Below are 25,522 nucleotides of genomic sequence, written 5' to 3'. Positions count from 1 at the left end.
TCCTCGAGAGAGGGTGTGGGCTTTCTCATTTGCTTCTGTTCCCTTTTCTTCCAGCTTTGTTTATTCATGCCACCTGCTTGGCTCCTAGGATATTTAAGTTGCCCATCTCAGTCTTAAATTGTCAAGCCAAGACTCCTGGGACTCTTCCCAACTCACCTTTCCTTCTGCCCCACTAACCCTCCACCTAACCCCTCAGGCTAATGTGTACCCTCCATCTAACCCCTCACCTAACCCCTCAGGCTAATGTGTACCCTCCATCTAACTAGGAAGATCAGTGTAGGTTAAAGAACAGAGTGGAATTCAAAGTGGCCCCAGAAAGGCTGAACTCCCAGATCCATTGCAGTATTTGAGGAAGGGGTTCGTTGAACTCATAGACTGAAACAGGCAAGATGAGAAGCAAGGCTTTTCATCTTCAGGACTCTTTGCCGTTACCCCAGACCAGATATTTCTTCGCAGTCCAACCTTAGTCTAGAAGCACCTCTGGCTTCCAGCATGGGGCCAGACACAGATGGATGTCCAATGAGCATTTGCCAAACCCAAAATGTAGTGTTATCCTCTCATTAAGTAATTTAAATGAAGGCTCAATCCCAGTTTGTTTAGCTGTAATGGAGGCAAAGCCATTGAATCCACTTCTTTGTTGGATAATTTAGACAGAGAAAATATATTTGTTCCATGGCCTAACCATGCTGGTCATTTCATTAAGATGTGCTACTAATCATTGAAAAGACTGGGCATGGAATACATAAATGGCTTAAATGGCTCACCTCTTCGGCTACCACTAGATTACACAAGAGCATTTTTTTGTTTGATTAAGATCTACAGTAACCACTTCACTCTGTTCTAACCCATATTGTTTCCTTTCTTCACACTCTGCCTCCTTTGATTTCACCAGATCTCAAGGCTGACCACTGCCATCTCCGCCACCCAATTCTCAGGCTCATTGTTTTCCAACCTCTTTGCAAGTATCCTGTCCAAGCCCCAAGTAACTCCCTTTTGTCTTATACATTCCATGGTGTGACAGGCAGCACAGCTGAAGAGCTCCTTGAGGGCTGAGCATGGGAATGAGGAAGAAGTGGATCATGCAATTTAATTTATCCTTAAATGGAAGCATGCCCCAGTGTTATATAAAAGATCAGAAACCTCCCAAAGAAGAAGCCCCTTCCATCGTTGAGAAGGATCCCTAGGAATTACTTCACTGCATAATCAGATTCCCTGCCAAGCTTTCAACCTCACACTCTGTCCTAGTTAGCAATCTGTTTTTCTAATGCTCTACTCTAGGCAGTTGATTGTACATCTCAGGAAATTAGTCACGTAGGAAACATCAGTGTCACCCAGTGGTGCTGAATGGCCACACTGGCTAAGATGCCATACCCAGTGTCCCCTTGGATTCTCTTGAGACCTTCTCAAAGCCACTCAGGGCAAATCTAAACTTGATTTTGACAGAGACAGCTGAATAAAATAGAAACACAAAATCAGCCCATAAGAGGATAGGGAACTGGTAGGTAATTTAACGTCAATGCCTCTGATGGTAGGTTATGTGAAAAAATAAAGTTTGGCTTAGTCCTTGAAAATGAAAGAATACTGTGCTTGTGAAGAACAGACGGGTAGCTCTACAATTTTTTACCTTAACAACCTGGGCAAATTAAGGGAGTACTTCTTCTGGGGACCCCACTCTGGATATGGAAGAAAAATGATTTTGAGGTTATTCAACTTGTTCCCTAAGATATGAGGGAAACATTCTCTCCCTTTCCACAATACTGTAAGTATCTCTTACTCTGTAAGTCACTTAAATATTATTCATGGAAATCTGGGGAACAGTTACAACACTCAAACAAGGAACATTTTAGAAAATAATGGCGATTTTTATGTCCCTACAGGTGAAAGTTAATTTAGAAACACAGCGGTGAGTTACTAAGACTTGGTAATGGTGTTAATTGTAAGCCTTTGATAAAGGATCTAATTAGGTTAATGATAAATGCAGCCCAGCAAGGGTATTTTCAGAAGAGTTATTTTCAAAGAAATACACACACACACACACATAATATATTTTGTCTAGTGCAGAATATAAAAATGTGCAGGAAAATGAGATGGGGAGTTCTTATGGAACCATAATGATGGCACAAGACCTTATTTTAGAGAGAAAAGATATCAGTGTTTCAAGTTAGGTTTGCAGTAGGTAGCTAACAATAAAACAGCAGAAGAAACCCCCCCCACAAATTCCAGTGTCTTCAAAGGGTGGGACCCTTCTAGCAGCTGGAGGGCCCTTTGTTTGCTAAGATCACAATGGGTGGTTTTAAGGACTGAATTATGTCTTTCAGATTCATAGTGGAAGCTCTAACACCCAATATGCCTGAAAGTGATAGGGTCTTTGGGAGGTAATTAAGGTTAAATGAGCTCATAAGGATGGGACCCTAATCTGACGGGACTGTGGCCTTATAAAAACAGAAGAGGGAGATGCCCGTCCCCCCACCACTTTCCCCTGCCCACCATGTACAGACACAGCAAGAAGGTGACCAGAAGCCAAATCAGCCAGCATGTTAATCTTGAACTTTGAGCATCCAGAACTGTGAGAAATAAATTTCTGCTGTTTAAGCCACCCAGTCTGTGGTATCTTGTTATGGCAGCCTGAGCAGATTAAAACAGGTATGCAAGTTTGGAGCCAGAAGCTGGAAGAGCTTGATTTCTCTGACTCAGGGGTTGAGGGTGACAGTGGAGTTGATTCCTGGAGGAAGAGAGGAGCTAGAGAAGTTGCATGCTGTGTTGAGAAGAGAAGAGAGAAGTTATGTTGTCTTTGAGGGAAACACAAATATCAAATCAGGATTTATCAAACGTGGGTTATAAAGCATGTGATGTAAAAAATCTCTTCAGTGTCTTATGAAATCTTCATAAGATATATATATATATATATATGTATATGTGTGTATATATATGTATATGTATATGTGTGTGTGTGTGTGTGTGTGTGTGTGTGTGTATATATGTTTTTTTTTTTTTTTTTTTTTTTTTTTAAGAGACAGGGTCTTGCTCTGTCACCCAGGCTGGAGTGCAGTGGCCTGACCATGGCTCAATGTAACCTCAAACTCCTAGACTCAAGCAATCTTCCTGCCTCAGCCTCCCAAATAGCTAGGAGTACAGGTGTGTGCCACCATGCCCAGCTAATTTTTAAATTTGCTATAGAATATATGTTGTCCAGGCTGGTCTCCAACTCCTGACCTCAAGCAATCCTCCCACCTCAGCCTAAGATAATTTTTAAAACAACAAGGAATTCTGCATGTGACTGGTTTTTCTCATGACAATTGATGAAGGCCTGGATCTCTGAATGCTTGGCAAGGGGCTGTGAGAGCATCAGCTAGACAGAAAAGGGGTAGCTGGCATCTGGGCCACACATGCACACTGTAGAGACAGTTAAAATGCCCCAGACACCATTCCAACTCTGTGTTGTTCTCTGGAGAAGTTTCCTAGCTTCGTCATGTATAGAGAACATTTTGAAGAAATGAGGATCAGATGATGGCTTCTAATGTCTAATCTTCCATTATCTGTGTCAATTTGAGAAATGACCAAATTTCTATGTAACAGGTTCTCTATTCAAAAAAGGGTAGTAATAGTTACTGTTGTTTTTCCTCCCAAAAGTATTAGAATAAATAGATAATATATGTAAGACTGCCCTTTTGAAAGCTATTACTCATTTGTTTTCTACTTTTTATTTTGAATTAATTATAGATTCACAGAAGATTGCAAAGATAGTACAGAGAGATGCCACGTACGCTTCATCCAGTTTCCCTCAATGGTTAATCTTACATAACTATAGACAACATTGAAAGCATGGAACTGACATTAGTGCAATGTGTGTATATAGTTCTGTTTTATTTTATCACGTGTAGATTCACATAACCATATTGGAAACCAAGACACCCAACTATTACATCAACGCAAGGTTCTCCCAGATGCAACTCCTTTATAGTCATATACCCCCCACCCCCGACCATTCCAAACCTCTGCCAATAATTAATGTGTTCTCCCACCTCTATATTTGTCATTTCTAGGATGTTACATAAATGCCTTTCGAGATTGGCTTTTTCACTCAGCAAAATGCCCTTGAGGTCTATACAAGCTGTTATAGCAATCACTTGTTTCTTTTTATCGCTGAGTAGCATTTTATAGTATTGTAGGACATTTTGGTTGTTTTCAGCTTTTGGGTGTTACAAATAAAGTTGTATGGATAACCATGCATACGCTTTTGTGTGGATACAAGTTTTTATTTCTCTGGGATAAATGCCCAGGAGTGCAATTACTGGGTTATATGTTAGGTGTATGTTTGGTTTTTAAAGAAACTGTCAAACCACTTTCCAGAGTGTCTATAACTATTTTTCATTTCCACCAGCAATGCATGAGAGATGCTGTTTCTCTGCTTCCTTTCTAGCATTTGATATTGCCATTGATTCTTGAAACTAATTTTTTAATACTATAAAATGTATTAACAATTTATTCACAATTTGTTTTCAGGGCAAACCCCAACATCAACAGCTCCTGGAGTAGGTACCTATATCTACAGTAAATAAAACCAACGTCTCTATTGTTATTTACCATAGGTATGGGTGCCTTTGTCTCTTTTGTAAGTCAAAGTCTCCAGGATTTGAGGGGGATCTAGTCTGCTGGTAAGGCTCGGATTCACATGTGGTTTGGGGAAGCCCCAGGATCCAGCCAACTGTGATGTGAGGACTAGGGAAGTCTGAGCCACTCTGAAATGCTGCAGAGGAGGCACACTGGCTTGAGGGTCTCGAGATCCCTGTATCTACATTATCTGAAACCAAATAGAAAGGCCACAGCAGCCCAAATTATGCCTACCTTCAAATGGGCCCAGATTCTCCTCCCGACACACATTAGTGTGTACTCAGCACTTATCTGAATGAGTGCACTGGGGTGACTTGTCCACAGTGTCATGCTTGGGTAATTATGATTTACTAACAGCATGTGGCGCCCCTAAGGATTGCATCTTGCAAAGACAGCAACTCCCCATGACTTTGGAAGAAAATCTAACAATATTAAAAGCCCCTTGGTGCACTAAAACTGAAGTTGTGTAATTTGGGCCAATTTTTGTTAAACTGTAAGTGTTTTCTTTGGGTCTGAGTGCTGAAATTTTGAGTTTGCTGAAAGGCCACGTAAGCCATCTAAGGAAGGATTCCCTTGTCTTCTGCTGTTTTCTGAGCCTGGTTCTCCAGCCTTCCTGACCATTCCCTGAGCTATCCAACAGCCTTCCAAGAAATTCCTGTTGAGTTAGCCAGAGTTGCTTTTGTTTCTGGCACCCAAAATGGATGGAAGGGCCACACTTAAACATTACATTATGAAATGCAGGAATATTCAAAAAACATTTTCCAGAGTAAGAATGAAATGGTGCAGCAGAAATGACCAGTTGTCTCCCTGTATCCACTCTACACTGATTTGTATTCTCCCTGCTGCTGGAAATAAACAGCTACTCTACATTTCCAAGACTTTTTCTGTCTTGAAATTCTGGTCAATGAGATTCAAGTGGATTTGTGTGGGACTTCCAGGAAGGTTCTTTCTGGTAGTACAGACATATCGTTATACATCCTTCCCACTTTGTGCTGCCTAGAACGTAACCCTACAGTTAGAATGTGCTAAGAATGGAGGAGCAGTGAGATAAAAGGAATTGGGGCCTTTGATGATGACTGCTGAGCTACTACACCAGCTCTGGACTGCCTCGATCCAGACTTCTTTCATGTGATATAAAACAAACTTTTATCTTGCTTATGCCTTTGTTAATTTGGTTTTCCTTTTATCTAGTAAATTCTTTTTTTTTTTTTTTTTTTTTTGAGACAGAGTCCCTTCCTGGTTGAAGCAATTCTGGTGCCTCAGTCTCACAAGTAGCTGGAATTATAGGCACCTGACACCATGTGCAGCTAATTTTCGTAATTTTAGTAGAGATAGGGTTTTGCCATGTTGCCCAGGCTGGCCTCAAACTCCTGAGCTCAAGTGATCCACCCACCTTGGCCTCCCAAAGTGCTGGGATTGCAGGCATGAGCCACTGCACCCCGCTGTCAATTCTAATTTTTAACTAAAGTGAAGAAATGGATTCTGGAGATAATCTGGGGTCTAGTGGTTTCCTAGGATTCAGAAGAATGCACTAGTTGATTTCCAGCTTCTATACTTGTATCTACTTCAAAATTGTGGTAGCCACTAGCTCTGTCACTACATGTTGTTACTTAACATGCTAATACATTTTGATAATACTATTTTGAAACAATTGATTTCATTTATAATCCTATTTATTTCACTTTATGTATGTAAAAACATTATTTTGGGAAGAGGTCTGTGGGCTTCACCCACTTACCAGAGGGATGTATGGTCACAAACCCTTGCTTGACAGGGTCACCTGCAGTGCTATCAGCACAGGAACATACAGTTCTTCACATGAGCACCAGAGCAGGAAACTGCCATATTTTAAAGCCCATTTCACCATTTTAGGATCAGGTGCATAAGATAACATACCAGGTACAATGCCTGGGACACAGAAAGCTCTCAATAAATGCCTGACTTCCCTTCCTTTTCTGGTGAGCTTGAATAGAAGAGTTCAGACTTCAATTCCACGATAATTGGCTTAAATTCACAGTAGGGGAGGTAGCTCCTCTGAGTTCACTATACAAACCTCGAAGGTCAGCGTGAGAATGTTGAAAAGTGTTTCCCAGATCGGCGCAGAACTGTCAATCTCTCAAGAAAGTAAATAGATGTCTTTTGGGTCTGTGGGGACTATCTGCACCCTAGCTGATAGATGCCTTCCTGGGTTCCCCCAGGCTTCCTATTACCCCTATTAAACAAAGAGGATGGGTAGAGAGAGACAGGAGGCTGGGCTGGGAGAGCTGGCTTGTGGTCATGTTTCAGCACATGAGACTTTCCAAATACTTGCTTCTGGGTACAATGAACAATGAAACAGATGCATTCAAAGAAATGGCCATGCACTTAAACACGTGATAATTTTTTTTTTTAAATTTCACATCCACTTCTTAAGCCCTTAAAGACTATATCATCATTGCTTCTTTGACTGATGCATCTTATTATTGCATGGGGAAAAGTGAACCATCACTGAAGGAAATCGGAAGCCAAGGGTTCTTTCGTTGAGATGAAATAAAAGATTGATCTTAAAATTAACAAATTAAATTAACAAATTAAGAAATAATACTGGTGTAAGTCAATGTACCAAATCACTTCCCTCTGTCATGTCTTACTCTGACTCTTGAGCATAAAATCATCAGGGCTGTAACACTTAGTGAAATATGGCAAAGCTGAGAGGGCAGGGCTCTGGGCCACCTGGTACCTGCCTGTCCTGGCTGGGCTGCTGAGAGGAAGGAACCCCAGTTATCATGTGAGGTCTGCCCTGACACCCTGGAGTAGTGGGCACAGGACACTTCGGCATGCCTTATAAGTTCTGTTCCTATACCTCTAATCTTTCTTATCCATCTCCACAACTTCAAATGACAGGTGAACCATTGAGAAAACATGGTTAGGAAAAGGTGAGTACAATCTTTTAAATATTCCTCTTTTTAATTCTTCCTCCCTGATCCAAACTTCAGTCCCAAATATGAAAATACGAGACTACACTTAATGAACATCTGTGCCAGGCACTGTGCAAAGTAACCACTTTCTGTATGCCATCCTTTAATACAGCAATTGTTTTTTTTTTTTTTTTACTTTGAGTTCTGGGATACGTGTGCACAATGTACAGGTTTGTTACATAGGTATACATGTGCCATGGTGATTTGCTGCACCTATCAACCCATCATCTAGGTTTAAAGCCCCACATACGTTAGGTATTTGTCCTAATGCTCTCCCTCCCTTTGCCTACCCTAGCCAACAGGACCTGGTGTGTGATGTTCCCCTCCCTGTGTCCATATGTTCTCATTGTTCAGTTCCCACTTATGAGTGAGAACACGCAGTATTTGGTTTTCTGTTCCTGTGTTAGTTTGCTGAGAATGATGGTTTCCAGTTTCATTCATGTNTTTTTTTTTTTTTTTTACTTTGAGTTCTGGGATACGTGTGCACAATGTACAGGTTTGTTACATAGGTATACATGTGCCATGGTGATTTGCTGCACCTATCAACCCATCATCTAGGTTTAAAGCCCCACATACGTTAGGTATTTGTCCTAATGCTCTCCCTCCCTTTGCCTACCCTAGCCAACAGGACCTGGTGTGTGATGTTCCCCTCCCTGTGTCCATATGTTCTCATTGTTCAGTTCCCACTTATGAGTGAGAACACGCAGTATTTGGTTTTCTGTTCCTGTGTTAGTTTGCTGAGAATGATGGTTTCCAGTTTCATTCATGTCCCTGCAAATGACATGAACTCATTATTTTTTATGGCTGCATAATATTCCATGTTGTATATATGTCACATTTTCTTTATCCAGTCTATCATTGATGGGCATTTGGGCTGGTTCTAAGTCTTTGCTATTGTGAATAGTGCCGCAATAAACATACATGTGCATGTGTCTTTACGGTAGAATGATTTATAATCCTTTGGATATATACCCAGTAATGGGATTGTGCAGCAAATATATACTATTATTGTGCCTATTTTACAGATGAGGAAACAGAGGACCAGAGAGCCTAGGTAACTGTCATAAAGACGACAAAGATAGAGAGGGCAGAGGTGGCTTGGAAGCAGGGCCTTCCCTCTAAGCCCATGCTGTTAACGACTGCACTGACTGCCTGTCTCCAGGATCTCTGACATCTTACTGCTGCGATAGAGCTTGGCTCTGGTGCTGCCCATATAACCCGCAGAATCAGCTGGTAGTTGATGCTGGCAGGTTAGAGTTGTCAGACTCTCATTATTTCTATCTGGGAATGATAGTACCATGGCCTTGAAAATGGGTCTTTATATAGTACATGCCCCTTGAATGTTAAATTACCCAACAGACAAATGGAGGATTCTGATTTATTGGGTACAAAGTCATCAAGATTTTACAGTATTGTTTTAATACCTTGGTTCTCTCTCCTTGTCTTAGCTTCTATCCTTTTTTTTTTCTTTCCTCTGACTTCTCCAATCTCAAACTTTAGGCAGGGTTTATGCCTTTTAGTTCCTTCTCCCTCTTCTTTTCATGTAGCTCACATTTGGGCTCCTCTGATAATCTGGGTATCTCATGTAGGATGACCTGATAGCAATAATAGCTGCCATTTTTGAACATCAAATATGCACTGGGTGTTCTAACAAGATTATTTTGCTTAATCCTTACCACAATGCTGACTAGGAGAGTGGGCTGGATCAGACTGAAAAGCTTTGACAGGGCTCACAGAAATAGCAGGTCTGAGACTCAAAATTCCTCTCACTTTATGCCTCTTTCCCTTGGCCACAGTGCATTTCTTCTTGTGAACAAGGAAGCTGACTTTCTTCTTCTTTCTTGTCGAATATCTGTCTGGTTGGGGAATCAGGAATCCTTCCCTGCTTCCTTCTTTAATTAGACAGCTATTGCCTCTCCTGCCAGCCAAAGGAAGTAGGGACGTTTTGGTAATTTGGACAACCTTGGGAATATATGTATTTTTAAGCCTGGACATCTCATCATGGCTGGAGAGGTAGGGTGGGGTAAGTCTGGAGTTTTTGGGAGCCCCTAGTTTGACTCTACAACATCTGCAGTGAAGGGCTGGCCAGATGGAGGCCATGGGCTATTCTGGGGGCTAGATAAGGCCCAGTGCGCTGTGGGCTTTCAGAGCTGTGGCCTTTCGTGCTAAAATGAGAACTTTCCCATTTACCTAATTGAACGTCTTTGCTACACACTGTAATGCACACAGCAGGGGAGAACACCTCATCTGATGCGCACATGAATTTAAAAGGGAAAATGATGACAGAGGGTTTAATGGAGCGGACAGTGCCGCAGTCCAGCAGCAACTCCAAAGCCTGGGCCTAATGAAAGCTCTCAGCCAACGTGGAAAGTGCCTGTGATTCAGCTCTCTGTTCCCATTTCCCCTGAGGCACTGGGGCCTCCATTAAATGCTGATGTGTCCTTATTATTACAGAGTGTGGAGAGAGAAAGGAAGGGCAAGAAGGCTGAAAGAGAACCTTTCCACCTGACCTATCTGTTCTTGAAGGTCCTGCTTATTTATTTCGGAACCAGTAGCCAAGTCCCACTATGGGTCAGAAGGCCTAGGCTTGAGAATGGGTGTTGGGTCAAGAAGAGCCAAATTTTCTCGAACTCCTGGCTTTAGGCAATTCTCCTGCCTCGGTCTCCCAAAGCACTGGGTTTACAGCTGTGAGGCACTGCACCTGGCCAAGCCAATTCTAAATACCTATTTTCAGCTGTTACAGGCACCTGATTTTTTTGAGGCAAGTGTATTTCCTTCTGGGTTTGTTGCTCTTCCTCCTCCCTTGCTCTAGTAGACTGCTCTTTGCCATGGGGGAGACACAGCCCAGAAGTTCCTGAATGGAGTTGTGGCAGGGAAGGTGCTGGTATGACCACAGCAAGGCGCTCTGCCTCCTAAGGTCTTGTCAGCACTGGGTAAGGTCCATTCATGTTGGGAACCTTCAGATGTTAGCAACCATCTGTCTCTGGGGAAATTTTCAACTCTGACAGCAGTGATATGAAGAGAAAGCACCATCACTATTCCACACTGGTACAAAAGCTAGGTCTCAGCAGGCCAGGTGGACTCCACTGTCCACTGAAAACCCCTGGCCATAGCCCATGTCTTAACTCACTAGCCCTTAGAGCAATCCAATCCCCTATTCTAGTGTCTAACTTCACAAGAATCCTTCCAGATTTCCTTCCAGAATCCTTAGTGACCCACTCAAGGTCTACTTTACATCAGAGGCTTGTGAGCGGCCAGAATTCCAGTCTTACAGCATCAGGCTCAGGCTTTGTGCACTGACTGCTCTGCCCTAATTACTAAACGGCAACACCCAGAAACAATGAGCACCTCTGTCCACAAGCCTGTGTGTTATTTATCATTTGAAATACACTTGCCGTGTGGATGCCAATTATCCATTCCTTCTCTCCACAGCAAAGCCTATTACCAATATGAGAAGGCTGAGGTCCTGGCTCTGAGTCACTTTATTACACTCCTGTGTTCCTTCCCTGCAGGGTGCAAATTCAATGCACAGGGAGTGGTGGGCACTCAAAGGCCTCCTCAGTGAAAGAGGACAGAGCAGCAGGGGTGGACCTGCTCTTGTTTCTGTGGACTATGGCATCACTTATACAATGCAGATTTCAGAGGAGAGATATAAGCCTTTAGTTTTTTCAGAGGCTGCAGGGAAAGTGGATAGACTTTTAGCCCCTTGTCTATTTTAGGCAAAGTTAAAAGATGTATCATTGAAAAGAAGAGATATCTAGATGTCAAAGTTACTTTTTAAGTGTGATTCTAAAACAGATGGACAGGTTTTTGCGTGGATGAAACCAACAATATGGAAACTCAAACACTGAACAGGTCAGGCTCACTGTTCTCCTTATTCTCATTTGCATTGCCCCACTCCCACCCAGTACATACCATCAAGTTCTAGGGGCCCAGCAGAAAAACAGACTTCTGAGGTCACCCATTGGGCCTTCCATGGAAAGGAAGCCAAAGAATCTCAAACCTGGCTGCACATTAGAACCACTCAGAAGCTTTAAAAACTATTGATGTACCTTAACATAATCAAGGCTATCCATGACAAGCTCCCAGTTAACATACTCAATGGTGAAAAGCTAAAAGCTTTCCCTCTAAGACCAGGAAGACTCTTGTCCTTTCTATTCAGGATAGTACTGAAAGTCCTAGCCAGAGCAATTAGGCAAGAAAAGAAATAAAGGGAATCAAAGAAAGAAAGAAGTAAAATAAGAGCATGTCTCTGCAGATGACATGATCTTATATATAGAAAATTCTAAAGACGCCACCAAGAAACTGTTAGAATACATGAGTTCAGCAATGTGACAGCATACAAAATTGAGACAAAAATTAGTTGTGTTTCTATACACTAATAATGAAGTATTTGAAAAAGAAATTATTAAAACAATCCTACTTACAATAGCATCAAAAAGAATAAAATAGGAATAAATTTAACAAAGAAGGTAAAAGATCTGTATGTTGAAAACAATAAAACTCTGATGAAAGAAATTGACGATGGCAAATAAATGGCAAGATATATTGTATTTATGGATTGAAAGAATTATACTGTCAAAATGTCAGTGCTACTCAAACAGATCTACAGAGTCAATGTAATCCCTATCAAAGTTCCAATGTCATTTTTCACAGAAATAGAAGAAACAATCCTAAAATCTGTATGGAACCACAAAAGACCCTGAATAACTAAAGCAATCTTGAGCAAGAAGAACAAAGCTGGAGACTTCCTGATTTCAAATTATATTACAAAGCTATAGTAATTGAAATAGTATAGTATTGGCATAAACACGGATATATAGACCAATGGAACAGAATAGCCCAGAAATAAACCCATGCTTATACAGTCAACTGATCTTTGACAAAGGCAGCAAGAGTATCCCATAAGGAAAGGATCGTCTCTTCAACAAATGGTGCTGGGAAACCTGGATATCCATATGCAAAAGAATGAAATTGGAACCTCCTTTTGCACCATAGATAAAAATCAACTTAAAATGGATTAAAGGCTTAAATGTAACTTCAGAACTATAAAACTGTAAAAACAGTAAAGCTTTAAAACTGTGTATACATATGTACATACACACACACACACATATATGCACATATTGGAATATTGTTCAGCCTTTAAAAACAAGGAAATCCTTCCCTTTGCAACAACATGAATGAACCTGGAAGGCATTATGTTAAGTGAAATAGGTCAGACATGAAAAGACAAATATCACACAATCTCAACAATATGTGAAATCTGAAAAGTTGAACTCATAGAAATAGAGAGTAGTTAAGAGTGATTACCAGGAGCTGAGGGATGGGGGGAGATGTTGGTCAAAGGGCACAAATTTTCGGTTATAAGATGATAAGTTCTGGAGATCTAATATTCAGCATGGTAACTATAGTTAATAATATTGACTGTATTGTACACTTGAAAGTTGCTGAGAGTAAGTGTTCTCATCATACACACACGAAAGATGTTAATTAGTTTGATTGTGGTAATCATTTCACAATGTACACATATATCAAACCTTCAGGTTGTACACATTAAATGTATATAATTTTTATTTGTCAATCATACCTCAATAAAGCTGAAAAAAATAAGAATAAAAACTCTCAATGCTGCGTCTCTTGTCCAGGGAATCTGATTTGATTGATGTAGGGTCAAATTCAAGCATGAGTGTTTTCAGGGTATGGGGGAGGTGGTAAACGTACTCAAAAGTGTTTGCGAAAAAGTGTAATATTCATATAATAACATGCATACATCTTAAGCACCCACTTTAATGAATTTTACAATTCAAAACTTCATTTAAAAACTCCACCCAGCTCAAGATACAGAATGTCATTAGCACTCCAGAAGCCTCAGCACAGGATTTTTAAAATTAAACTTTAAAACAAAATTAAAACTCTTCAAATTGCTAGAGTATAACAATGACCTTGGCAAAGTTATTTTTAAAGTTTTTCATTGTTAATTTTAATTTGTGGACAGAATTGAATGAAATATATGTTTTCTCGCCACACTTCTGGGCATGGAAATCCTTTAGTAAAGCAATGGCATAAGGTTTTCATATTTACATTACTCATTTCCTAATCGGGTCATTATTTCTCAAGGTGTTGTCAACATAAAAGTTGATGTCAGCCTCCGACATTTAATTTTGTTGTGTTGCCATTGTTTTTGCAACTTTTCATGTATTGTTTATGATTCCCAACTTTCCCTCATTCTAATTATATATGAATTAATTAGCCCTTGTAGCTATAAACAAGAAGTATCTGAAGTGTACTTTGGAAAAAGCAAGGTGGAGATCATGCTTATTCTTTGTGGGTCGACACTGACTGACCGGTGGTGAGGCAGGAGAGAAAATCTGGAACCATCCAGAGTTCAAGGGCAGGGATGTGTGAAAGGCAGAGTTGGAGGAATTGAATCCCTAATGAGAAAGAAAACTAAAAATAAAAACAGTCATGCCTGGGCTTGGTGGACACATGTAGGCTGCAGAAGCCAGTGTGTTATGAGTTTAAGAAGGCCAGTAGGTGAAATTCTGAGTGATATCATGGAAAGGGAGGACCAGGAAAGAGACAGCCATTAACTAGGGAGACAAGGAGCTCCAGAGAGAAAGCTCAGCCATAGCCAAGGAGCAATGCTTTCATCAGAAGTTGAAAAGAGAACAAGTCTGGCCTGAAGGCCGGCTAAGAAGGAATCCAAAAAAAGAAGAGAGAGAGAGAGAGAGAAAGAAGCACTTTAGCTGCTGTATAAATTTGCCAGGTTGAGCCCTCCGTGAGTAGCTGGCACAGATGATAAGGGGGGCAGCACTTCTGGCTACCTACCTGGCGCAGCCCTTATTTGAATATGCACAAAGGGTATGAATGGATAGACTAGCAGTGGCTATGGAGCAATGATGGGTAAAGCTGGACTCTGCATTTCCTATTCACCTTCTTAAACATAGTTCCTATAAAACAATTCTTGAGTGGCTTTTCCACTTGAACCAGCAAGCTGAGTGGGGCATGAGTTAGATGCTGCTCTACCGAGGAAGGTTCTGAGGGTGGCAGAGGTCCTGAGATCTCAAATTAAAAGAAAATCTTGAATTCCTTGAATGGTGGCAGAAGACAAGCCCCATGGTGGATATGGGGACCTGCCTGTCTGAGGGCATCTCTGGCTCACAAGTGACCAAAGAGTTTAAAAATGAAAAACCCACCACTTGAGCTTGGTACCCTGAACTCAACATGAATAACCAATTCCTTATATCTTGCTTTCGTTGTTGTTAAATACGATTTCAGTTTTCATGTAACTTTTCAGGTTCACCAAAAGAAAGAGTGTGACATGATTTTGTAACTCAGCATGTTAAAACTCAGTTAAAAAACAAATTAAATACATCTAAATACTAAAGTCTATGTCTGGTTTTAGCAATGAGTCAGCTTCGCCAAGGTTGTTCTCTAACAGAACTGTGTTTTATAATGAAATATTACCCTGTTCTAAAACAAAAGCAGAGAAATAAAAAAAGAGCAAAGAATGAGTTTTTGAAATCTAATTTTTTAGATTAGAGCAGACTGTGAGTTTCTGAAGTCATGTGGTTTTAATTTATACAGTATTCCTATTTTGCAAACTTTAGCCTGTTTGGGCACATGTGCACGTGTTTGTGCATGTACACACACACACACACACACACACACAACCAGAACACTTCTCTCCCCTTTCCTGATATATTGAATTTGATTTCTGGATTCAGTTGACCTTTCCATTCATTTCACTGCTTGTAGATGAAGCAACTTGCAGCTTTTGGCTTCTGAGGGGGAGTATTGCTCAGAAACATGCAACCTGTACAGGTTTCTGAGGCGGCAGGAACAGTAAGAGCTTAGGAGAAACTAAGGAGGGGATATGGGAGTGTAGACAAGTAGAGTCACCTCTAAAGTTCTGCAGTTCAACAGACCATACAACAGGAGTTTTCCTGCTCTCATCCCAGTTCTGAGTTGCCAGAAGAGGTGGGGCTGATGTGGAGCTGATCTTTGGACTGAGCCCACAGGAGTTGAGTAAAGGCACTCCTGTGTGTCTGATATGTATGGCAGTTCCAAGAACAACTATAAGTCATGTTGTCTTATATGCTGCTGATGATCTGTGTATCCTCCCACCTCCACTTAGGGTAGGAGAGGCAGAGGGGAGAGGAATCCCCAGCATTGACAGCACAGAGGAAACAAATGAAAGAGATTACTTTAAAAACAGTAAAACGCAATAGTACACTATGATGCTGTAATTATAATAAGAAACATAAGTGTTGGTCATCATCCATGGTTCGTGACACAGAGCTCCTAATTCCTGGGAATTTCCTGGGTAATAGGAGCATCTTTTGTTCTAATGAGACAACTGTTGGTGGGCTCCTGAGTGGGTCTGGTCACCAGAAAGACCAAGCCATGATCATAAGCTTGGAGCGTTTAGCTCCACCCCCATCCTCCAGGAAGGGGAGAGGGGCTGGGGATTGAGTTAAAAATCAATCATACCTAATCATTCATGCCTATAGAAACCTCTATAAAAATCCCTGAACTATGGAGTTTGGAGAGCTTTTGGGTTGTTGAACACATGGAGGCACTGGGAGGGTGGTGAGGTGGAGAAGTCATGGAAGCCCCTCACCTCTCCCCATATACCTTGCCCTGTGTTTCTCTTCACCTGGCTGTTCATCTACATCCTTCGCCACATCCTTTGTCATAAACTGGTGAATGAGAGTTGTTTCCCTGAGTTATGGGAGCCATTCTAGCAAATGATCAAACCTGAGGGTGGGGGGTATAGGGACCTCTCATTTATAGCTGCCCAGTCAGAAGTTCCAGAGGCCTGGACTTACAACTGGCCTCTGAAATAGGGGGCAGTCCTGTGGGACTGAGCCCTTAATCTGTGCCATTTGACTCTAACCCCAAGTAACACAGTGTCAGAATTGAGTTTAATTGCAGCACTCCTAGCTATTGGAGAATTGGTCAGTGGGAGAAAATATCCCACACATTTTGGTGACCAGAAATGTTGTGAAAGCATAGTAGGGGAAACATTTTCCCCATTATGTTAATATAACCAGAAGGGCATTTGACACAGTTACTTTATACAGATCTCTACACAGTGGGGAAAAACTCCTGGATACTATGAAAGGGAGAAACAAGAGTATGAGTAGTTTTTCTCAAAGTAGCCCTTAGAAGAGAGGAAGAAGATGGGAATGGAGCCTGAAGCAAAATGAAGTAACTGCTCAGCTGGTGCAAGGCCAGCCTCTTACCGTAGTGCGGGATGATGGCCCAAGCCATGGCAGAGGCGTAGATGCCACCGATCATCCAGAACATGCAGAGCCAGCTCAGGTGTTCACCCCGCTTTTCCCGGGCCAGCACTTCAGCAAAGTATGAGAACACAGTGGGTATGGCTCCTCCAATCCTGCCAAGACGTACAGAGAATACATGAAATCAGGGTGTGGACAGCTAATGTGAAATGCAAAGGGCAGAGCCAAAGCAAACTCTAACAACACATGCTTTCTCCCTATCCCAGCATATCAACAAATATATTTTCTATCATTTTACAATGTAAAAATTATAGTCTCTATATTTAATAAAGGTTTACTATCCCTCCAAAAACTTGAACTTGCAATTAAGCTATGTTACCAAGAGGTGGCAGTGGTGCTTGTCTCAGGTGATTTATAGAGCTTAACGTGAGATTCCGTTGACTTTTCAGCTTATGGTTGAATGTTTTACGTGATATTTATAAAAACTTACATTGATTTCTTAAAATCTAGTGAATATTTTAATTAACTTGTTGTTAAAAAGAGTTGCTGTGCCATGTCCCACTCATGATGTGGGGACTTTGGAAACAGCTTCAAACACCTCTAGGGTACTATCCGTAATCTGTATTTACTCACTGCTACCCCACAGCAGCACTAAATTAGGTTAATGGGTTGACAAACACAGGATGAATGGGGTCATTTCCAAGATTAACTCTAGTCCCAATCCAGTAGATAGTACTGCTAAACAAGTAAACATGAAAGGGACACTTGTAGAAAAAAATAAGGAACTGGTAGTTTAGATATCAATAGAATGGAATATAATGCTTCCTTCCAGTAGAAGCTAGTTATAAGAGCTGCTGACTGAGCTTTGGGGAGATGACAGAAACAGTGACCTCTACCCAGGGTAAGGGTGCTCAAATGAGGGTATATGGAATCAAAATAGTGTTCATTTTTAGGAGATGGGCCAAGATTTCATCACAATTTCAAATAGGTCTTAGCCCTAAAACTTTAGGAACCACTGCCTCAAAAGGTAGTAAAGAAAATATTACTATCACTCCAAGCAATATGTGAATTTTAAAGTATTTGTTTAAAAAGACACACAACATAAGTACATGGTTGAGATGACACAAAATCTAATACAGTTAGGAAGTATGCACTGACTCATTTTTGTTCAGATTTCTGTAAGATAAATTGCTATTGACTTTTCATGCAAATTTGATGTCAAGGAGTAAAGCATGTTTATTTATTTAGCAATAACTGATTTTCTTAGAGCCTTTGATATGATAAAGACATATTGGCAGTGTCCTTAACAAATACAATTTAGGGAAAGGTCATTTTGGCAGCAAACTAGTGTACCAAATAAACCATAGGATTTACAATGTCATCCTGCATCAACTGGTAGGTGAAAATACAACACCATTTCATGTATTTGCCTCTGTTTAAAGTGATGCCATAGTTACCCATCAGTGGACATGGGAAGACCACTTAGGTTGGTGCTTTCCAATCTATGGGTTGCAAAATTTACTTTAGTAGCTATAAACAGTAAACAGCATTTAAAAAAATGAGATAGTGATAAAATATTTAAGTGCAACCTAAGTAATAAGGATAAGCATAAGTATCATTTCATGAAATTTGTGTTATAAACATATTTGTAATGTATAACGTACATATATAAAATATATAATGGGTCGCAGTGTGTTTCTTAGTGGGAGTTCCTGTTCAAAGAGTTTAAAATTCACAAACTTTAGGCATCTATATCAGTTTCTCTGGGCTATGACAGCGGTGGTTCTACCTAAAATTTCTAGAGGTGTGACTCAACCTGTCTTCAGATTTAGCACCATCACACACAGACGCAGCCAACCAAGTCCAAGTCCATAACCAAACCCTCAAACAAGAAACAAATGCATGTGGTGGATGGTTTCAGCTCGGAGCTGGCTCTATACTGCACCATATTAGACTCATACACTTCTCTTGTCTGGGATTCTTGAGGTGTTCATACAAATATAGCTAGTTGAATTTTATTTTATTTTATTTTAATTTTTTGATGGAATGCAGATAGTAAAATTGAAAGACATCGTTTAATTAATCTTCTGTGCCGTGAGACTCCACCAGGCTGTCTACAAAGACTACTGGGAGGCTGAAGATCACTTGAGCCCAAGAGTTTGAGGTTGTAGTGAGCCTTAAAGGGCCACTGCATTCCAGCCTGGGTGACAGAGTGAGACCCTTTCAAGTGGTAAGCTGCATGCTTGCTTGCTATCTGTGATCATTAAATGCCCTGAAAACAAATACCACATATTAATCATGATAAAAAACAAATGTGTGATGCTTATTGGTACAGTAAGCTAGTTGAATTTTAAAACTCAACAATATGTTGAACAGATTTTAAGTGGTTTCATTATAACACACAATTCTAGTGTGAAATAAAATGTCTGTGTCACAAATAATTTTATGATACTCCTGTTTTTCATTTGAAGTGAAGAATCCGTTTCTCTGCACCATAAAATCCCAGCTCCCTACTCTGTGGTTTCACTTCTCAATGCATAAAAATAGTCCGAGTTTTTACTGACTTTTCACATCCTCATTAATGTTTCATCAGGATTCTGGACATCCTGTTAATAACTATAACTTAAATTCCGTGAAGCCACAATTGTATGCCAGGATATGCCAGCACCCTCTGGACCAAGATAAATGTACTTTGGTGTGGCTATAATTTCTTTCTTTCCTTTTTTTTTTTTTGCAGTGTGGCTATAATTTCAAGTGGAAGACTATAGATTTGCCTGTTAGTTTTAAACAAATCATTGTCACATAAGAAAATACCAACTTGTAGGGGCTTCTAGGCAATCCAGCTGGTTTTATTCAATGGCTCTTTTCACATGATTATTTTTTCTGGATCTCTCAATATTTATAAAGCAGGCTGCAAGGAAATGCTAAGGAATACTAAGGGATAAGTGAGTCTGAAGAATTAGAGAAGGCTTCCATTCAAATTCTTTGCAAAGTTATTTAGATTCAGAGATATATAAAACAATCCAAGCATTCACATTTCTTCTTGTGGACTGATCATCTACTTTGGGGAAAAAATTACTCCTTGTACTACTGTGATATCCTTTAAGCAGAGAAAAAACTATTACTATTACTACTGTTTCACACCCCATATACCCCTTGAAGGTGGGGACTATATCATATTCATTCTTGAGTCCCCATTAACTGGCCCAGGGGACATGTGCTAAGTGTTCACGCAAAATAACTGAATTTCCCAGACTCTTCAATGTTGTAGTTGGCATATCAAGTCTCCTGGAGTAATCTGTTCTGATGATTTAAGTATCTCCAGTGAATGGAAAGATACACCTCACTTTGTGAACCAATATGACCATAATAGAAGTTGAGGGTTCTGGACTGAAAGTTTTGACAGCAATGGAGCCCGCAAAGAGTTCCTGAGTTGTTCTATGCCTTAGTTGCTGTGGTCACCTCTTGACCAAATGACCTGACGGTCCTTGTCATGGAGAGAGCTCCCTTGGAACTGCTCAGAGGACACTGGGCAATCCCACTGGGCATTCTAGGAGCTTCTGTAACACCTGTGAGCATTTCAGAAAAGGTTGCAGATGCTATAATGATCATCAGAAAATATTTAGGGAAGAGATAAAGCAAGAGCTTTCAGGTCTTACAACATAATTTGATTCCTCTGATAAATTTTGAAGATGAGAAAATCTGCCACTCCCCAGCCCCAAATCTTAAAATTAAAAGAAGTTGCCCATTATGATTCTACCTCAATATTGCATGTGAGGGGTTAAAATTTCCTTTATTTGGGCCGGGCGCGGTGGCCTTCAGCCTGCCTAATCCCAGCACTTTGGGGAGGGGACCGGGACGGGCCGGATCCCACGAGGTCAGGCGATCGAGGACCATCCTGGGCTAACCCCGGGGGGTGCAACCCCGCTCCTTACTAAAAATAACAAAAAAACTAGCGGGCCAACGGTGGGCGTGCCACCTGTAGTCCCAGGGCTACTGGGGGGAGGGGCTGAGGCAGGGAAGGCCGGAGGGGCTTGCGGGTGAGCCCAAGATCCGCGCCCACTGCCACCTCCAGCCTGCGGGCGACACGAGCCGGAGACTCCTGTTCCTCAAAAAAAAAAAAAAAAAAAAAAAAAAAAAATTCCTTATTTGTTGTTTTTTGTTTGTTTATTACACTGAGATACAATTTCTGAAAATATATGAAGAAATAAAAAAATTAAATGAAAGTCCTTAAATTCTCATGTATCAGTAGGTCTTAAATAGAGTTGATTTTGCCCCCTCTTTGCTCCTTGCAGGTATCTGGCAACTTCTGTCATACCTTGGGGGGTCCTGCTGGCATCTAGAGGGTAGAGGCCAGGGATGCTGCTAAACACCCTACAACTCACAGAACAGCTCCTTACAAAAAAGAACTATCCAGTCCAAAATATTAATAGCACTAGAGTTGAGAAACTTTTGCAGTGGGGGGCTAATGTGGAAAATATAATTGGTTTTATATAAAAGTCTATAAAATAAGACACAAATATCTTTTACATTAACTGATGGGTAACACATCCTTAAATCCAGTTAACATGGAAAGCTTAGTGTTCATTATATAATGATCAGTTAGTTACTGTTGAAATCTGCTCAAGTTCTTTTTTTTCAAGTTATATTTAGTGGAATGTTTACATAAATGAAGCAATGAGATCAGAGCGGCTTATAAAGAATTTTTCTCAGTATTGGATATTAAATCTATTTTATTAGCTGTCAAAAATGTCAAACCTTAATTATCCTCGGTAGTAAGAGGCAAAGAAGGAATAATAATAGAAATTCACACTCCACATAGGTGTGAGATTAGCCAGATTCAAAATAACTTAATTCATACAAATGAAATAGAATGCTAATATTTGAAATTTCAGAGTTGGAGTTATTCCTTAAGTAATATTAGTTCTCGGTTTTTGCAACTTTAATTATCCAAATATAAAGAAACTAAAACATTCTGTATTAAACACATTCCTAGAATGAATCAGAACCTCCCCAATACACAGGCAAGCAGACCCAGACACACACACACCACACACACACACACACACGCACAACACCTCAATAGGTCTGCACATGACTCAATACTAGGCATCTGGTAAATATCATGAAACATATCCATTTATTTTCCTCAATAATCTAAGGCAAATTCACAAGTGGTATATTGTGTAAAGCAAAGAATGTGTTAGTATTGCAGACAAAATTTCTCCTCTGTTGGGAAATGTGAGGCACACAAGTTAAATCAGTTTAGCACAGCAGGATGACAGAGTATGCCAAGTCTGCCTGTCTGCACAAACCTCACCGGGAAACTGGGAAGCCTGACTGTCTTAACCCTGTGAATTTCACAGCCATGCCTCATATTACTCCAGTTCAGATAGTAACCCAGTGAGGATGATGTTTGTTCCCATGCTTCATCACACTGATGTACACAGGCTGTTTCAGGAAAAGGTGGGGAGGGGTTCAGGTTTCTGCAATGCAAGAGGGAGGTTACAGATAAAAAGAGTAACTATACTTAAAATGGCTTGAAGCATGGCATTTTCGAGAGAAATTATGGAATGTTTGATGATTCTTTGTCTTGAGAAGGGATTCTACTGAATAATTCTGTTTTGCTTTAATTTTCTATCTAGCATGTAACAAAGAATAATTCATTCTAACTTATTTCACAATATAATTGTCAAGCAGTCCTTTACCTCAATCTTCCATTTCCCATTTCCATTGGAAAATGGGGCATTCTGCAAGAACATAATTAAGGAGAAAGTTGAATAATTATTGTAAAGTCACATGTTCAATACAAATAATAAACAGAGGGCAGGGTCTACCAAGAGCTGACTCTGGCAGCTTTTATAAGACAAATATTATAGGATTATAAAAAGATTAGTGAATGGTCTGACCTATGTCAGGAATCACAACTACAAATAACTTGCATGAAAAATATTCTTTTAATTCTTACTCGGAATCAACAAAAAGGAGAGAAGACACTGAATTGTCAGGCAAATTGCAAAGCAATTCAGAACCAATTTATTATGTTATAAATTGGACCCAGAAATAAGGGATTAGAGCAGCAGTCCAAAGATGCACCTTTCAGTCTCTTCCACTTTATAAAAGTAAATAGAATATCACAGACCTTGGGGAGATTGTTCAGAGGCTTAGATGAAAGAGCACAGACCTAACACTCCTTCTGAATAGGCTAGGTCGGCACAGAAAATAAGGTTGCTGTATAGATCAGAAGACACATGTTTGCTATCAGTGATAAAGATAGAAATGGGAGAAAAACACATACTGGTAACTGAACTCATCATCAAATCAAGAACAAGAATTTCCTGTGCCCAGTGGCAATGCCAAAGGATGGATGATTTGGGTAGCTTTAGTTCTTCAATTTCCAAAGCCACAATTTGAAAAATAATATTCTTCAATATATGAAGTCGTCATTTTCTAAATATTATGTAAACTATGTGTAGAATAATGAGTAGAAAAATTGGTTATTTAAAAAATACTGATCTTTAAGTATATAATTTGTGGGGAAAACTGCATTGCTAAGAAAACAGCTGCAATTCAACTCCCTTAGCCCTGGTTTGCTATCAGATTGGTGGCCTAACCCCCTAAAACTGTAGAGGTCTATGCATCCACAGTAGCAGACTTAGTACCACTGAGGGAAGTGGCATAGTCATGGATCAGGACTTTAATACTGTCTTGAAAAAAAATCAGCTATTGATAGAGTTGGAAGAATGCCTTCCCATAGCCTCTAAAGGTGACATGAATAAAGATGGCAATGATCATTATGATGTTCTATAATAAATGATAAAACATGCAGATGTATCTAGCCTTTTGCTGTATACATTTCCTCATTCATTCCTGCACTCATCCTCACACCCACCCTTCATTTACCCATTATCCACCCATTATCCCTCTATCCACCCCCTCACCCATTCAAACTCTGGGCCAGGCACATCACCAGTTGTTGGAGGCACAGGCATGAAGCACACAGATTGCTGCTGTGGGCCCCACAGAGTCAATTCTAAAGAGTGCGTATGGCTAATTTTTCACAATTATACACTGTGGTTCTGGAAGATCTTTTGTTCTGTTCCTTCTCCTTTGTGATCAATAGTACCTTTGCCGAAGGGTATACTGGGAAACAAAGTGTGTCCAAAAGGTCAGCCTTTTGTTGGAAAATAAAAGCATTGCCTAAGACAGCGCTTTCCAATAGAAAATGTGAGCCACATATGTAATTTTAAATTTTCTAGAAAAGACATTAAAACATTAAAACAAAACAATTACGTAGTTAATTTTAATATATATTCATTTAACCCAATATATGTAAAATATTATTTTAACATACAATTAAAGTAAAACTATTGAGATATTTTCCATTCTTTTATATGTTCTAGGTCTTTGAAATCCACTGCTATATATTTTACACTTTTACAGCACATCTCAACTTGGACTAGTCACATCTCATGTGCTTGGTAGCTACATGAAGCTAGTGGTTACCATGTTGGACAATGTAGCTCTAAGAAACCACTCACCCACTGTTTACAATTTGGGTTTGAGGTTATTTTTGGATTAAAGATAATCTTGACTGTTGCCTCATTTTACATATCGGGGAAGGTCTTTCCATTCTGATGCTCTGGGGCCAGAGATATTTTTGGACTGATCTGTTCAAACATGTATGAGCACATATCATGTATACCTTGTGCCATGTGAAATCAGAGACATTTCTGGTTGTGTGAAGCACAGCACAGCCTGATGGTTATGAGCATGGGCCCTGGAGCCAGACTGCCTAGGTATGAAACCTGATTACATTACTTACTGTGTGACCTCAGACAGGAACTTAACCTCTCTGTACTTCAACTTCCTCATTTATAACATATAGTCAAGATATATGAATAATGCATAGCATCTTTCTCACCGGGTCACTGATGAGAGCCAATTTTTACTAATATAAAGTGCTGAACACAGCATCTCTCAGGGGCAAGCACTAGAGAGGTGTTCGATAAAATATATTTTAAAAGTTTTAAACGATTTTAAATGACTGCATTTTTCCAATGTGATTATTTTAAGTAAAAGACTACTTTGAAGCAAAAAATCTCATAGCTCAGAATCAGACTAAAATTCAGAAGACTTGGGAGTCTGTTGAATATTTGGAAGCAATAATCAATCCGTGCCTCAATTTTCTAATAAAAAAGGCACACCATTCTTACATGACTAATTATTTAAAACAATTGTGGAAATAAATGGGATGCTACATGTAACGTACTCTGAATAATTCCAGTTAATGATGATGATTTCTATAAAGCCAAGGTATTCTTACTGTAACTCAATACAGCTAATGAATGAATATTGCAAATAGCTATGAACTACACATTTGGTAGGCTCTATTCACAGAGGAAGAAATTACTATTCTTTAATTTATGATATACAGACACATTGAAATTTCATTTTAATTTCTGTTGCTGTTATATTTTTCTCCTGACCTTCCTGCTTAGTAATGCCAGGCCCTCAGTGAGAAGCTCTCGACTCTGATATTGCCTGGCATCCAAAGTACTATCATTCCCGTAATTAACAGTGACTGGATACAAATAATTTAATTCTGGGTCAAATGAAAATGAATCAATGGTGCCAACTCCATTTCCCATCTTTCTAATTTTCTGTAACAAAAGAGGGGAGGAAAGTGTTTCTTGGTGTGAGATT

At 40.0% G+C, this 25,522-nt stretch overlaps 1 protein-coding gene across 2 annotated transcripts in view; it reads right to left on the bottom strand.

Moving 5' to 3' along the window:
- Positions 1-25,522, bottom strand: part of SV2C (synaptic vesicle glycoprotein 2C) — a 279,524-nt gene that overhangs the window by 133,889 nt on the left and 120,113 nt on the right. For both annotated transcript variants that reach the window (XM_017848733.1, XM_017848732.1), the window contains exon 4: positions 16,820-16,971. In XM_017848733.1, the coding sequence (XP_017704222.1) occupies positions 16,820-16,971 (152 nt within the window). The remainder of the gene's footprint in view (positions 1-16,819; positions 16,972-25,522) is intronic.

The sequence above is a fragment of the Rhinopithecus bieti genome, unplaced genomic scaffold (assembly GCF_001698545.2).
Source record: "Rhinopithecus bieti isolate Rb0 unplaced genomic scaffold, ASM169854v2 scaffold_30918, whole genome shotgun sequence".
Taxonomy (NCBI): Eukaryota; Metazoa; Chordata; class Mammalia; order Primates; family Cercopithecidae; genus Rhinopithecus; species Rhinopithecus bieti.
Note: the sequence above shows the minus strand (reverse complement) of the source record. Positions and strands in the feature narration are given on the sequence as shown.